The 12,693-nt window shown below is 47.4% G+C and overlaps 1 protein-coding gene across 2 annotated transcripts in view; it reads right to left on the bottom strand.

The window, feature by feature from the left end:
- Positions 1 to 12,693, bottom strand: part of nrp2a (neuropilin 2a) — a 45,361-nt gene that overhangs the window by 30,005 nt on the left and 2,663 nt on the right. For both annotated transcript variants that reach the window (XM_028425332.1, XM_028425340.1), the window contains exons 2-3: positions 7,913 to 8,090; positions 991 to 1,172 (exon numbers count right to left, since the gene is read on the bottom strand). In XM_028425332.1, the coding sequence (XP_028281133.1) occupies positions 991 to 1,172; positions 7,913 to 8,090 (360 nt within the window). The remainder of the gene's footprint in view (positions 1 to 990; positions 1,173 to 7,912; positions 8,091 to 12,693) is intronic.

Raw genomic sequence — 12,693 nt, 5'->3', positions numbered from 1 at the left:
CCACCCACACACACACACACACACACAGCTAGCAGACACCTACATGTGCTCACACAGTGACACAATCTCTTATACCCCCTGAATTTATACCAAGATCTTGTTAAAGCCATGGCAACCGCATCCCCCATCCACCAGCCTTCAATCCATCTGTGTGTGCATGGGTGTGTTGTGAGACAGATGCAATCTACACTATTACATTGTCGGCCTTGGTAACAGAGATGAACGCCAAATCTGGGTCACATTCATTTGACACAAAGCCAGAGATATTTTCCAAAGGTAGGAGGTGATAACTTAAAGCATTCTTTCTGCACAGAGTGTTTTTTTTCAGCTTGTTTTCATTAAAATAAACAAGGAGCAAACTAACATGCTGCAAATGCTGCACAGACAATCAGCTGGTAACTCAGTCAGACATAAATCCTCCTGCCCCAAGGCCACCTGACCATTTCACCTCCCTCCACTGCTACGACTCCACACCCCCCCACTAAAACAAATAAACTCCAACCTCGCCTGCGAAGTGCGCTTCACCTCCTGCTCTTTGACGACTTGGAGAAAATTCCATTTCGGCATACACTCATCCCCCATCAATCTCCTCTGTGCCATCGTCTGACCATAAACCTTCAACCTTAAGTCCAACTCCGAGTCGCCTCGAAGCTCTCGATCTCCATCATCCCACCACAGCCTCCCACACCCAGCCCTCCTCGTCGAATCCTGCTCCAGTTAAGCCTGCATTCCTCACATGCTTTCAGGCGGTCTGAAAGTAGTTTATTAGTATGAGTTTTTGTTTACATGCCTGGTTGCTATGAGAGTGTTGGGGTGAGTGATTCGGGTGAGATGGAGGCAGTGAAGCAGCACACTCACACAAAATCATTAAGCAGTAATGTGAGTCTAGAAACGTGCATTTCCCACAGAGGTCTTCACAGAAAGTCTGAGTGGACACTGTGGACACCCTCAGCACTATGTGAGAAAAACAAACACGGGACTTTTGCTCACCTGTTTTGAAAATCTCATAGCGCAACGAGAAGCCCGCCCCCTGATGGGCGTAGTCTGACACGAATCTGATCTGCAGGGAGGGCCCGGACGAGATGATTGGCGCGGGGGCAATGTTGCTGCAGTGTCGACCCAAAACATCGGCCGTGTCTGAAGTCCCGTCGCGGATCTCGATGAAGTCATATCTGGTTGAAAACACAAAGAAGAAAAGCTTAATGCAGAGATTGGAAGAGGTGAAGAGATCAAAGCAGAGCAGCAGAGGGGGTGAACTTAGCTGGTTATGGGGTTATGCAACCAGCTAAGCTAATAAAAACCAGACAGGTGTGGATCTATTTACCATCAGGGTTCAGCCTTGGGACAGAATACACAGTGTCCAAGCACTCAGGAACACAACACACAGACTTCAGCATCTCACATGTGCTGCCCCCCCCCCCTCCCCCAGCTGCATTCAATAAATGGAGCTCTTATGACCCAGTTTTGCTCAGTTCCCTTTGACATCAGCTCGGGGTGAGCAATCCCCAAAACACGTCATGTGGGATCACAGAGAAGGATGGGATTCATCAAACAGACAGAGAGGCTCATGAAAAAGTAAAGAGGAAAGAGCCGGTGGGATGAAAGGTGAGGCCATCGTGGACAACACAGGTGGGGCGGCACGAGTAAATAAATGCAGAGACACCTTGCTTATTAGCTTCCACATACCTGAGCTCTCAGCTCATCGTGACCTTTGACTGAGCCTGAATGATAAAGGCAAATTCCGTCAAACTGTCAGCCCAGTGTGTGTGTCTACGTCTTTTTATGAGTGTGTGTGTGTGAAGAAGGCAGACACCTGGCTGATCCAGAATTAGCTTAGAGCCCCGTGAGTGTCATTCCTCTGACATGTGCAGCATGGGAGTCACAGACAGACTTTAAGGAACATTCATGAAATGTCATCAGGTACTTTTACTCAAATCTAAGCTACACTCTTCTCCATTTACTTGGTGTGTGTACAGTGCAGACCCATATTTACTGCAAAACACAGTCCTTCTGTGTGTTCCCTCCTATAAATGATAGCATAGCTGTGTTGTTATGATTAAGAAGGGGCCAGCTTGTGTTTGGGGGGCAGACAGAGGTAATCATTTTGAGCTGTGACAATATTAGAAGGAGGGAAATCTCCATAATTTTAGTGTTTAAAGCAACATTTTCAGACTAATCTCCACTTTTCTCAAGTGTTTGTTTTGGTGCCACACGTGTGTGTGTGTATGTGTGTGTCTGCAATTTTTCCATGAAATATGCACACTGTTGTAATTCAGGTTGCGCAACTGTGAATAATTTCCTTGTAATTTTGGTCCCTCATAATATAACTGGCTGTTTTTCTCTCCACAGTCCTAACAACTGTCTCCTCCTCTCCCCACATGCTGCGTAACTAGCTGCATCACTGCAGGAGCCCTGCAGCTACACGGAGGACGCCCTCCAAACATGCAGACGCACAAACACACTCGGCTCAATTAGTTCATGTGACAAAGCTGTCAAAAAGCACCAGGGTCCCTGTTGTCTCACTAATTACTGTGATGGGCTGTTTGATGAGAAAAAGCATCACAACGTCTCTGGATGTTGAGCCGCAATTAAAACTTGTTCCAAACAGGAAACCAGTTTTTTTTTTTTCCTGTGGAAAATGAAAAGTATTGAGAAAACAAACCAATCGGCTCCAGGCAGTCTTTCTTTGTGGCATCTAAGCACTAAGACTGCTTTTGTACTGCCAGCTTGGAATAAAACCTGGATTAAAGTGCACTCACTAAGCTTCTTTTTTTTGGCTACATCTCATTGCCGCAGTGCATTGATTCTCCTTACAGAGCATTCAAGCTAAGACTGCCGATGGAGGGATAATCCCAGCACACATTAATCTGGGTCAGAGTGGCACGCGTACAGGTGAGGATCAACGTGTGAAAATGCTGTAGTGAGCTTAGCCGCAACAATGTTAGCACCTGGTTGAGTTTTGGATAAGATTATAACAAGTTTTCACATCTTTCCTGGGATTTACAGACATTTTTAAGGAAAAGCTTTTCAAACAGGAGGGATTATGGGACCTGCAGGATCCAGCAGTGTGGAAGTTAGATTCAAATTTTGGGTGTTTCTTCTCTTTTCCTCCCATTAATGTACAATATCTATGTAAATATGGAGCGCTGCCAGCAGATCTTATGCCTCCTCCATGTGGGTGAAGCACAAAAGAAGAGCACTCCTGCTAGCTGTTGTCCAACACTCTTGTACATGTCTTGGTTGTTGTAATCCTGCATTACAGAGGCGATCGTAAAGGCTTTAACGGCGAGCCCCCGCTGTGAGTCTGTGAGAGCCGTGGCTATCCCTAAGTATGCCTGCTTAGGGCTGTAACTGACACATGCTTAAGGGAAAACACACACTCGAACTTGTGCCAACAAACACTCGTGCGCAAATACAAGACAAGTACACACACACACGGGAATGTGGACAAACACGGGCGTGTGCGTGTACACTCAGTGCCGTATCGCCAACACTGAGGATAAAAGGCCCGCGAAAGAGCTGAGAGCCTAATTAGGTTTTAATTGATTTTGGAGTGGGTCTCTATCCTTCTCTCTCTCTCTCTCTCTCTCTCTCTCCTGTCGTGGATTAGCGTCAGTGAGTGAGTGTTCCTCAGATGTGATTATTGACCTGTTCGCTCAGCCTCTCCCCAGGCTCTGATGAATACATGCATGAGGCCCTGACGTGTGAGAGCCCACTGTCTGTCTCTCTCAAACACACATTCCAGGACATGCACACACACACACATATATACACAAGTAGGCAGCTCCTACCCAGATCCAGATTCCATTAGGAGTCCAGACTCCGCCTTTCAGTCTGACACCATCCTCTGTCTGTCTGTCTGTCTGTCTGGCAGTGTGTCTGGGTCTGCGTGACCGGCCCCTGTGTTTAGGGAGCCATTACCGGCGGGTACGAGTCTCACCCTACCTTGTTTCCCCTCAGAGGATGAGGGGTTAAGGAAACTAAAAACCCTTAAGGGCCAGTAATGCTGCACCAGTCCAGACATGTCTTCTCTTCCCCTCATATATATCACTGCGCCCCTCTGCCAAAACAACTAATTGCCTTTCACACCTTTGCTGTTTGTGGGGGACTGGGGACATTTCCTGCAGTCGGTGGAGCCCTGATGCAGCCAAACACACCGTCAGTGTAATATGTATACACAGCATGAATGTATACAGGCCAGACTCAGTCACAGCTGTATAGCCGACCACTGAGCTCCGTCTCAGCCTAAAGATTCACTGGGAACTTCAAAATTGACACATCATTGTCTGTGTGTGCGTCATGGTTCGTCTGATTTATGATGTTTACGCTGGTAAGAGAGCAACAGCTGTTGTTGAATATCAGCAAACCAAACTTGGCTGCGCTCTGACACTTGGGGCCTTCCGCTGAAATGATTTTCCTCTCTGCTTCTTTGTGTTTTCTCCCTCAGTTTTCCAAGCTCACAGCACAAGATCCTCCATAAACAATGAAGAGGCGTCTGTCGCTTCTTCTTTCATCTACCTCTACAGAAGCTGAAATTAAGTAAGGCAGAGGGTGTACTGTACACACACACACTCCTCCCATCCTTGAAGGGGACTCTAATAAACCATAAGTGCCTCTGAAATATTAACTAGATGCTGCGAGTGAAATCCCTGCAGATCCACAGGGCCTGCCATCTTCAATCTAGCCCCAAAACAAATTGCACTCCTCCCTCTTCATCTCCTCATGCCTCGCTGCCCTCCTCCGCTGTCCATCACAGATTCATACTTACAGATGACTGGGGCCAAACCGCTGACCACACGCTGTCTCGGCTCAGCCCCAGACCTTCTAGCTCGGCATCGATCGGAAACATCAACCTGAATCAGCTGTCTGTGCTGAAGGCGTGACCCCGCTGCCCCGGGGCTGGATGCATTTTTCATCGACCTTGATCAACATACATTTGCGACTGGGCAGCAGTTCAGTACATCACGCCTTCGATGCACCTTTTATGGCATCATTTGACGATACCTGCTGATGACCGTGATCTTGCCTTAAATGCAGGCCAGCTGTCAGATATTGACAGATCAGATCCTGAACAACTCCCTTCAGTCATGACCTCTGGGAACTCATCACACCGAGCCCTCCTCCAACCCATCTTTGCCTCTGGCTGATCATCTATAGATTTCCCATTACAGGCGGAATACAGACATCGATTCCCACACCTCTCTGTCGTCTCGAGTATTCATAAGAGGGTGATATCACACACCGTCATGCAAACACAGTCACACCCCTCACCGTGACCAGACTGGCTGTGTGTATAGCTATAAAGTAATATCATGAAATCATCCCACCGCTGGCTGCGCTCAATAACAAATAAAACCCACACAAAGGAAAGGATGGGTCTGTGTGTGTTTCAATGTTTAATTCAGGTGTGTAAAAATAAAACATTTCCTCCTCAGGCAAGGGGAGAGGGAGAACGAAGGGAGAAGGCAGATAAAGAAAGGAGGAAGGAGCAGGAGAGTCATCTCTCTCTCTCTCTCTCTCCCTTCCTCAGCTCCTGGTATATCACTAGGTAGCATCCTGGGGCTTGGTGATGGCAGATTGCATTAGAGATATGGGCCTGATATTTCATCTAGCCTTTATTACATTTAGTTCACATCAATCGGCTGGCAGCCTGGAGGTAAGAGCTATTTGGCACATGGCCGGACTCCCCCTGAAATGAAATCCTGAATTAAAGTGCCACCTCAGACATGGAGCGCCTGCATAAGGCTGCCGATTTGATTGCTGCAGTAAGAGCGGCGGTTTGGCTGTGCTGAGTCCTGACTGTTTGAACCCACGGAGGGTAAATCAGCAGCTGGCCAGGGATATTAGTCAGAGTTCAGATCCCCTGTTTGGGCTGACTAAGCACTTTTCTGTTTTATGAAGAGTCCAAGGGGGAATATGATGGCTGGAGAGTGCTTTCACACTGACACGGTTGCACTAAAAACATGTGTTTCTCTTTCCAAACAACACAGCTGTGCATCTCTCAGGTAACACGGCTCTGCCGGATGGTGCTGCCATCTTTGTAATCCCAGCTGTCACGCAGATTTTCAGGCCTGACCGAGACGCTGAGCCCTCCACCTCTGCACCCTTCAAGCTCCCGTTGCCCCCCCCCAACCTCACAGAGGACCGTGAAAACATGCAAAAATCTCTGCTGCTCCCTCTTTCACAGTGCCATGCCTAATCATACAGGCAAAAAAAAGGAGGAAGCAATCCGTAACAGCGCCGAAGGGCTGGGATCAATCGGGGTAAAAAGCATAACGCAGGACGGAGAGAGCAGGAATATCGAGCCGCGCTTTGCCTTTTTCCACTTATTTTGCCATTTCTGTCCCCCAAATGGATGCTTCTTCCATGACACAAACACATTACTGTTACAGGTTATGCACAAAAGGTCTGTTTTTCTAATGTGTTTATCAGAGGCTGGGTGGATAAAGGAGGAGGGAGAGGGAAGCACAGAGCCCAGTCTTACAGAGTTGCTTACATGCTTGCAGAGTTACTCACATACAGAAGCCCACCCATACTCACACACACACAGACACACACACATATGCAGGATGAAGGGCGACTGAGTGGGAGTGTGTGTTCGAGGACATGCCAAGGCCTCCATCCCTCCAGGCGAGTGTAAAAAAAAAAACAGCCCCATCCCAATAAAACCGTGGTGGAGTGGAGTGAAGTAAAGACGGCCCATTCCAGTCTCTCTTCCTCTCTGCTGCCCTGCACGCCTTGGGCTGTGAGAAAACTGCTTCACACACTGCTTATCAACAGCCTTCTCTACCACTACAGCTGCGAGTCCGGTGTGCCACAGTGCCGACACACGCTGTGACGCTGGTGTCGAAGCTGAGAAACGTGCTGCAAGGGAGATAATTATGCAACATTTCGCCTTTGAGAAAAAGGCGACGGGAACCTGGAGACACAAAGCGCAGACATCAAAATAACATTTCCAGTTCAGTGCGACGTGACACAGCCGTGTGAAAAGAACCGACAATCATTACAAAAACCCCTTTCACCAAAGCAGCCATTGATGTACTCATGAAAGTCATATTTTTTTTCTCCTGGCCAGACAAAGTGCTTTGTCAGTGAACAATGCAAAAAAAAAAAACATCCATCTAGGATTATTAATTCTCCAATTTACAGAGAGAGAGAGAGAGGAGGAGTGGAGGAAGTAGAGGAGGAAGAACCCTGCACAGCCTGCACGTATGCTCACTTTAAATACAACAGATGGACTGAAATGTGTAACTGACTTGGTTGCATAAAAGTGGATTAAACAAAGGAGCCTGTGAGTTCTTCCTCTGAGGTTAAAGACAATAGAAGGGCATATGATGTGGATTATTCATGTCTCTGAGAAAGGAAACTGACCGATGTGTTTTTATCCAGATAAACAGCTGGCTTTCATTCCCCTCCTCCTCCTCCTCCTCTTCTTCTTCTTCTTCTGTGTTTATTCTAGCTCTGTGCCCTTCCCTCCCAAACTTCAAAATGCAGCAGACACACAGATTTTCAAATGTTACATGGCATTTGATTATCAGATGGAGAAAGGATTACAGCTTTGTAGTCTTGTCAGATTGGGCTGTTTGATTCTTTTAAACTTTCTGATCAAACATGTCTAACAGACAACATATTTTGTGTCCTACATCATGGAAGGAACACATGGACTACTCATTGAGCTCTTTGAATCACTCTTTCCACTCCACTCTTTTATTGTGACCTGCTTTCCTTGGCCTTCTTTTCACCACGAACTGAAAGGAGCTGCTCTCTGAGCATCTTAAGCTGCAGCTGATGTGCCCTTGAGCAAGGAATTTAACCTGCCCTGGAGGAGCCCTTAAAAAGGGCCAGCAGTAAAAGCCTGTTTCCAAACAACAAATTACAACAGCAACCTTAACTCCACAATGACATGACTTACTTGCAGTCGAGCCTCTCGATCTCAAAGTGAGGGTTGAAGTTGAGGACGATGCGCTGTGAGGGCTCCGGCGCCGTGATGATCCAGTGGCAGTTCTGGTGAGGCGGGTACTCCAGAGGATAACCGGGGGAGGTGATGTAACCGGCTTCACTGGCATCTAAGACGCCTCCGCACTCCGGCGCTGTGATGGAGATAAACACACAGGACTTCAGGAACGTATTCTAAACACCGTTCTGTCACGCAGGCCTGTCGACTCTTAAATCCCCAGCTCAGAGCGCGCCTTCATTTACTGTGTTTCCCTATATGAAGATGTGATGAGCAACAAATGAACAGTAAAACAAAGAAAGCAATTTAGGCCGTCTGTTAAGAGGAAATTGGAAAAACTTCTCCATTGTGGATTCTGAATAAGAGCGGGACCACATGGGCAAGCTATTAAAACAATAAAAGATCATCACACACACACGCACACACACACAGACACAGAGACACAGAGAGCCTTTTTCACCCTCTCCCACACCCAAGCTCTTATCTCGCTACCTCCCCGTTGGGAGCGCTCTCCAAGTGTAATTGTTGCTCCGCCGAACCAATCTGCAAACATTAGGACACATTCCCTGATCCTATCACTCTCTCCCAGGAACAATAGCCTGCCAATAGCATCGCTCCGCAGGCTTACACAGGAAGTGACACACAGACGGCCCGTCTACTGGGGTCACCCCGACTCTGTAATGAGAAGCTAGCACTTCAACAAAGGCCCTATTCTCTGCCTACACCCCGACAGCTACTGAGGCTCTCGCGCTTGCCGTTATCTCCCACAAACACGCTAAACACATAAACACACACACAAGAAACATGTATATGGAACTTCTACACACACACACACACACAGATGAGTTCTTTTATTACTCTTGCATGCAATAGATTTGCAGGCGTTATTATTATTCTTCACAGAGGCAAAGACGAAACGTGTTCTCCATGACAACAGCAGGGGGTTTAGCTCTCTATCCAATGCTATATGTGTGTGTGTGTGTTTGTGTGTGTGTGGATGCTCCATTGGGATCTGTAAATGTAATGAAGTTTGTGATATTGAAGTCAAAGAGGGACAAATGCGCCCTTAATAATGTGGCTGATGTTCAAAATGAGGGAAGCTGCATCTTACAGTACACTGCCATTAACAATGGACTAGCAAATGGTGGGCTTAACCACTCAGCCGCTGAACTGAATCTATTCTTGACACAAATGGGTTGATATTTTCGTCTGTTTCTTTCAGATTTCTGTGAGAGCATCAATAAAGGAAGCGGAAAGGAAGAAAAAAAAACACACACCAAAGGCTTGAAGTGTAATAGACCCTTCAAGTGTTGACATTTCCACCGCCTATTGTGCTTAAAAGGCGCACTTAAGATTCTCTGACATTTGATAGAGCTGCGATGGCTTCCTTACTTTGTTACTGAAGAGGAGCAACGCCCACGCTCATGCATCAGGCGCGCACAGCTGCCGGTGATTTCATGTGAGTGCACGACTCCTGCCGCCTACATCGGAGCGACTGCACATACAAGTTCAGAGCACTTACGTGGATGCTAAAACACACACCCACGCTTTTATGCATGCGTGTAAACACACACTCCATGTTCTCCATGTTCAAACAGCCACCCATGCTTGTACACATCTAAAAACACACACACACACACAGGGCCTGTCAGTCACCAGGTGGGGGAAAAAATAGAATTTTTCAAAATGATAGCAGGGACAGCAAAGAATGACAGACACAGACACACACACACACAGACATCTCTTTATCCGCTGCGGCGGTGCAGACAGACAGCCATTGTTGAGAAGCCTATGGAGGGAATGGTGTGCAGGAGGCTATCAGCGCAGAGCCTCAGCAGATTAAGCCGTTTGGGAAGAATCCTGCAGCCTCAACACTTTTTCCCTGAGCTGCCCATTCAATGGCCTCGGAGGGAGATGAAGAGGGTGGTGGTGGTGGGGGTGGGGGGGGGGGATTACAGTGGGAGGTGAAGGATAAAAGTGAAAAAGAGGAGATGGAGATGAGGAAGGCTGGATTGAAAAGGAGGAAAGATAGATTGACGAAGAAGGAGTGGGAAGATTGATCGGGAGGGAGGCGGGTGAGGGAGGTGGGCTGGGTTGATGTATGGTGAGGGAGAGAGGGCCGAATGACAGGCGCAGGGAGAAGGGAGGGAGGCGACACGGGGTGCTGAGGAAGGAGAGAGAGATGCAGCGAGGGAGGGAAAGATGGAGCCACTGGACTGTGTGTGTGTGTGTGTGTGTGTGTGTGTGTGTGTGTTTGCGTGTTTGTGTGTGTGTGTGCAGAGAGCCTGACGAGCCTCATTAAGACATGCCTGCTATCCAGCGGCTCCCTGTAGACACTGACCCCACTGGGAAACCTCTGTCAGTCAGCTCACACACACACTCGTACACACACACACACCAGCCCTGGTATCGTGAGTGTTTGTGTGTGTGTGTGTGTGTGTGTGCAGCTAATGGTGATGCGGGAACAAATAATGAAGTGCTGTGAGAAGACTTTTTGATTAGTCTAAAAAATACAAATGTGTGTGTGTGTGTGTGTGTGTGTGTGTGTGGATGAGTAACACAGGGGAAACACTCAGGAGCTGCCAGCAAGTTTCAAGAATTACACTGTCGCTTCTACTACAGCAGCCCATCTGTCTACACACACACATATGTTTCTACCATGCAGGAACCAAAACCTATTACACAGGAACAATGACACTACTGTGTGTGTGTGTGTGTGTGTGTGTGTGTTGATAGTGATAGAAGTGTGTTGAAACTGAAATCCAGCAGAAATTCTATAAATATTCGACTGCATGCAGCTACGCCATCTGTTTTTAACGATTGTATCAATACAATTAGCTAAATCTCTCTGTGCGTGTCTGTGTGTACATTTTCTCGTCACTTCTGATCAAGCCGAAGCCCCTGTGATGTCTTTGTGCCCGCTGTGAGTGCCTTTATCTTCATTATCTGAGTAAATGTGCACATGCCTGCATGTCTTAGCTCACGTTCTAGCTCTGTGCGTGCGCACGTCCATGCTCTCATTTCTAATAGCCACCTTATCAAGGAAGCGTATAGCGTCACGCTCTGGGATAAGCTGCGAGTGTGAGGAGAGGCGCTGATAAATCCCTCCATCACTCCTAGTGTCTCTCGTCCTCCATCCCTTTGCCCCCGCCTCTCCTCTCCTGCACCTTAATTAAAAAGTGCTATCACCCACAGTGAGGGAATAAGAAAGGGGAGAGTGGGCAGCACTCATCCATTCAGTCAGGAGCGAGGTGTCTGCTTCTAATCTCTTCTTCAGCAGACAGGACCAACGCAGAGAGAGTGAGGTGCAAAGGTGGCTCACTTTGCTGTATATGGACTTGTTGGATTTCAACAAACTCACAAAACACTTAAACAAAAAGCCCTCTGCTACATTTCCCAGTGAGCCTCTTCCTGCCGACAGGACAAAAATCCCTGAAATGCAAATTTTAAATCCTTACTCCAGAATAAATAAAACTTAACTAAAGGTCACAGAGGGAAGCTGAAGCCCAGCCAGGAATGCTACAGACAATAGCTTTTTGTTAAACAGTGCTAAATGTGTTTAAAAGAGGGATTTCTCTTATAAAAGCCGCATCAAAAGCAGATAATATCCCCAAATCCCTCTTTCAAGCTCCCCTCTCTGCTACTCCCTCTCTAACAGGATAAGTGCCCCATGCTAATCAGCTAAATGCACACTGCTGGACATCCTGATCAATGGTTCAATGGATCAATCGAGTACACAGATGGCTGCCGGTGCCTGCAGGGGACAGAAGGAGGAGGGGTGGGAGTAATGGCGTGGACCTAATCCTCAACACTACCTGGTATCATGTCTCCCTCTCCCTCGGTGTGCTCTCTCTCTGTGAGGCGGCATCAAACCTGCACAGCCGAAGCACTTTTCACAAAGATTCCCTCTGTCTCGGCTGGAAACAGCAGCGCCTACATCAGCACGGGGGAAGCTGTGAAGAATGGAGCTTTGCTGCAGGAGTCTTGGTGATTTGTTGCCACCTTCCAGTGGCACTGACTGCTTCAAAAGCTGTTTTTTCTCACCCTGAAACTCCTTCCTCGTGCTGCCTCTACTCTTTAACCTCACTTTTGAATTACAGTACATTTAAAAAGCTTTGCCTCTTGACAGACCTAACCCCCTTCCAGCTCCCATCTAAACCCGTCCCTGAGCACCCGTTAAGACCCCCCCTGCACAGCTAATGCGACAGACTGAAAGACCCAGCTCTGTTTTATTTATGGAGGTCTTGTTTTTAATTTCACCCCAAATGCAGCGAGCTGTTCCAGGCTTTGTGTGAGGAGCCTGTGACTCCCATACCTGACTGCTTGCTATTGAACAGGCTGCTCAGTTTGTCTTTGGCTATGAATGCTAATAGGTGACCTTGTTTTCACAGCTGATACCTCTGAGGCCGGGCAGATTAAAACACGGACGGAAAATCGCAATGAATTGAAGAGCAGGTTAAGGTAAGAGGGGGGAAAAAAAAGCCAAGAAAAGTGTCAAAAATAAGAAACGTTGCTTCAGCAGCAGCTCGTATTTAGAGAAGAAACAAAGAAATGAACTCTGGAGGGAGTCGATAGGTGGAGAGGATGCACAGCCTCCCACTCAATAAACATGCAAATGAGCCGCGTAATGGTTTGAATATTAATTCTTGTGGTGAGGAGTAATTAATGTACATGTCACTGAGTCAAACTATGGTGATTACAGTACAAGTGGAGTGGAAACCTCTCGGCTGGTCCCTCTG

This window comes from Parambassis ranga, chromosome 2, assembly GCF_900634625.1.
Source record: "Parambassis ranga chromosome 2, fParRan2.1, whole genome shotgun sequence".
NCBI classification, from domain to species: Eukaryota; Metazoa; Chordata; class Actinopteri; family Ambassidae; genus Parambassis; species Parambassis ranga.
The sequence above is the reverse complement of the archived record's forward strand: the minus strand, read 5'-3'. Positions and strand labels throughout refer to the sequence as shown.